This window comes from Haliotis rubra, unplaced genomic scaffold, assembly GCF_003918875.1.
Source record: "Haliotis rubra isolate DU_JTF1 unplaced genomic scaffold, ASM391887v1 Scf333, whole genome shotgun sequence".
NCBI lineage: Eukaryota > Metazoa > Mollusca > Gastropoda > Lepetellida > Haliotidae > Haliotis > Haliotis rubra.
In genome coordinates this window covers 663,755-667,912 of record NW_025767006.1, presented here as the reverse complement: position 1 = coordinate 667,912, position 4,158 = coordinate 663,755, and the positions used below count along the sequence as shown (strand labels likewise).

At 42.0% G+C, this 4,158-nt stretch overlaps 1 protein-coding gene across 1 annotated transcript; it reads left to right on the top strand.

Moving 5' to 3' along the window:
• Positions 1–3,532: 3,532 nt before the first annotated feature.
• On the top strand, positions 3,533–3,919 carry LOC124284286 (glycine N-acyltransferase-like protein 3). Its single transcript, XM_046720357.1, has one exon. The coding sequence runs from the start codon at positions 3,533–3,535 to the stop codon at positions 3,917–3,919; it is 387 nt and encodes a 128-aa protein (XP_046576313.1).
• The last annotated feature ends 239 nt before the right edge of the window (positions 3,920–4,158 follow it).

The following is a 4,158-nucleotide window of genomic DNA, read 5'->3' as shown; positions in this document are numbered from 1 at the left end:
GGCCTGTCAAAACATTGCTGTTCGCTGACGTTGATCACTGGATTGTCTGGTCGCGATGTGATTATTTACAGACAGCTGCCATATAGCTGTAATATTGCTGAGTGCGGCGTTAAACAAACAAAACTTTGCTAACGTCTTGCCAAAACAGCCGTCCACTTCAAAGCGATACCGCAAGTCGTTTTGGTGACACTCTGAAATGTATACTTAGCGTAATTAATAAAGGGTCAAATGATATATAGCGCATGTAAAGAAACGTTTCTCAGAAATAAAAGCACTAAAAGTGTCATAATAATGTTTAATGTGCTGACAAACGTGACACATCGTGACATACAGACAAAACGTTCAAACAGCACTGGCAAACATCAGTTGAATAGGCCCCCAAAATTAAAATGACAAACATGAATCACTTGGTCATTCAATATCGTGTGTACCCTCCTCGCGCGTCCAAGACACAGGTACACCCTGTCTTCATGTTCCTTATCAAGGTCATAAAGAAAGCTTGCGGAATCTCATACTATTCCTCTACTAGAGCTCTGCGGAGTCATCGGAGTCATCATTGAGAGCTCCACTGGTGCTGGGTGACATGTGTACTCACGCCGACCGAGTTCATCCCAGGCATTCTCAATTGGTTTGAGGTCTGGCAAGCATGCTGGCCACTCCAAGGAATACTGTGACAATCCGGGCCGTATGAGGCCTAGCGTTGTCCTCTTGCAGTAAAGAGGGTCGACCATAAAAGCCATGAATAGCTTACAGGAATCGTACTGCTATAGGAGCCAGAATCTCGTTGTCAGGTAAGATTACCGCCGACCACGTGCAGTGGAGTACGTTCAGTAGGAGTTGTCCCTGCCCAAGCCATGCCCTTAAACGTCGACGAACGGTGCTCCTGGATATCCTTACATTGTTAACATTGAAGTGTGTTCTGTCTGAAGATCTGCTGCTGCCACAGTCTACCAATAGCACTCTGGTTCACATTAAAGCGGACAGTAACCTGCCGCTGAGTTTGACTAGATTTCAAAAGGCCTATAAGCCTGCCCCCTTTCAGCAAGTGTCAAAAACGTCTCATTTTAGGCTGCGATTTCAAACAGGTACCTGAACAGTGAACGACAGTGAAAAAGCATCAATGCATGTGTATTGTCCTCCACTAGCCATAGATAGAGCGACTTGGACGTGCATTAAGTGGCAGGTGGAGTTCCATATTGTCAATTTGAATAAAAAATGTGCCATTTATAACAGAATGTATCGGACGTTAAAGAACGTAATAATGTCATTTCAACGGCCTGATGTGTTTTTCCATAAAGTTTGTAAAACATTCAGTTGTATATATTTCAAAGAAAAACGAAAATTTTACAACTTTTAAGAAATAGTGTTACCAATAGCTTGACCCTTCATTAAGAACGCCGAGTATACTTTTTTATTCAAGGAGTGGCTGTCGTGAGACGCCGCAGAAATAACGTGTAAAAGACGATGTTATCGTATTTCCAGTGTTAAATGCCCCACCGATCTGAAGATGATCAGCTGTGATCGTAACGTAACGTCGGCAAGATAAACATATCAGTCAGTTGAAATAGTCACCTGTAAATAGTCACCTATAAACTCTGATTGTGAGGCAATGTACAGAGAGAAATGAGGACAAGGATAACGGCAGACAATTATGTAAATAAGAAAGGATGCCTCACATGCGCGTTACGAAGAGAGACCTAGTCACTCAAGATCATGTAACCAAAATGGCGGTTAAACTCGTTGAAGCTCAGCTGACACAAATGCTGGAGGTACTCAAGACATCTCACAGGTGGATTAAGGTGACGTTGATGTATTTGCTTCCCCGGTCACATAAACAAGAGGTCGATACCGAGGGAGAGTATGGTTTAAACAGAGATGACGACTTGAGTCTTTTGCCCCGTTCTCGTTTCAGATTGTGGGAGAAGTGGAAGCCGCACTGGAACACCGTATCATAGATTACGAATTCGTTGTGGACAGATGGCCGGATTGCAGGGCGATGGTCGTTCGGGCGAAAGACAATGACATTCAGGTATTTCACGTTTTTGTCAGTGTAAAAATAACATGTTTAACTTATAACAAGGCTAAACTATGTTTAATTTCTATCCTACATTGCCTCTGTTCCTCTGTACCTGTCCATGACAGTTTAGCTAATCGCAGGTAAGTTGATAAATAAATTACATAACTTCCACACACCTCTAAATTGTTATGTTGTCATTTCACAATTAGCCCCCCTTGTGTTGATTCATGAAGGGGTTCTATTTTTACAATACAACAGAAACTTTCCAAATAATTCAAGATACACTCGCTATGATAAAGGTTCTGATATTTCCATAGGGGTAAATTGTTTATAACATATGACTGTCAACAGCTGAAGTATCTAGAGCCGCTTGTGAACCTGTACGCTACTGACGACGAAGCACTGAGAGGCCTTCTACACAATCTGGACTGGTCCAAGGGGAAACGATTTGAATGTAAGGCATATCACCATATCGTTTGTGTTTACATTTCACTTCATTGGGACCCGTAAAGATCCGGGTTAGAGTTGGTCTTCGGCATGTCTTGGTTGGTTGACACACTTCATCGTATATCAATTGCGTAAATCGATCCTCATGCTGTTGATCACTCGATTGTCTGATCCAGACTCGGTTATTTACAGACCGCCACCATATAGCTGGAATATTTTTGTGTGGCGTTCAAAAACAAACAAACAAGCAAACACTCAACGCAGACTGAAAATCTTGAGGCAATGCAATCCAGATTATTGCACTTGTACAGTGGCGTGCATGCATCAGGGCTCTTACATTAAACCTGCTTTCACTTTATCAGGTGTGGACCGACGTCTAGTGCCAGTTCTGTCAGAAGTGATTCAACTCTACCGGGTACCCACCTTTGTCCTAGGTGACTATATATTAATGAGGGTCACGCAAGATACACTGAAACTCAGGTACATTTATACCAAAGATCATTTGGGCTTGGTAGACACACAAACACTTTTGCTACTATAAAAAAATATATCTTAAAACATATTGTTGACAATCCTGGGGCGGTGGGGTAGCCTAATGGGTAAATATTGCTAAAAGCGGCGTAAAATCAAACTCAGTCAGTCAGTTGACAATCCTGATATATCACAGGGATCATTACAAATCGTGACTTGGTAAATGGTGAATATGTCTTCATAATGATATTTGAGAGATTAATTTGTCAACATTAAAACTCATAATTTATACGAATTGTTTCATTGCTACCTGCCACTTGTTGTATATTTTAGTTGAAGTACAAAGAACGAACTGTGGTTATAACGAACTAAAGAAGTGGTCCCTTCGTTGTAACCGTAGTGTACTATATGTAGATACGTCAAACGCCGTTTTGTTCATCTTTGATATGTCGATATAACTGTTGTTTCGAAGTAATAGCCTGGTCCCTGTCTGTCCCTTTTGTCGGTTGTGTCGATAGGTTCGAGATAATTCGGATAACTCGAAGTTTGATATATGATAATAATTGTTCTCAAAGGCCCATTCCTGAAGGCTGTACCATGTCCAGCCTGACGACAGACCAAGCTACTCAGGTGAATTCCAGGTGGAAACTACGCAATGGAGACGTGTCCGAAGCCTACATCAAGCACTTAATAACCACACTTCCTTCCACGTGTCTGTACAGCCGGGAGGGGGCGCTGCTAGGATACGCCCTCACCTATCACTACGGGTGTCTGGGGGTGCTGTACGTGCTGGAAGAACACCGAGGCAATGGGTACGGAAAGGTGGCCATGTCCCAGCTCGCTCTAAAACATCTGCAAAAAAAGAACAAAGAGGTGTTTGTCATGATACAACGTGTCAATACAGCGTCTATCAAGATGCATGAAGCCATTGGGTTTGAGGTTATTCCAGATACGTCATTTGATTGGATATTATGTGATGACTAAAATGCATATCAAGGATCTGTCAGTCTGTTTCTCAAACATTACAGACTGCACGTATGTGCATCTGTGATTGGAGAGAGTCAAATAAAGACATACTAAATTCAAAACGGCTTATCTGTTTGTAAATATAGAATAAAGAATCTCAGTTATCCGACGGAACAGATTTCAAAATAGCTATGGAAATTGTATGAAGGGATCAGTGACAATCAGCCATGACACCGGGTGTTAGCTAAAAGGGCAAT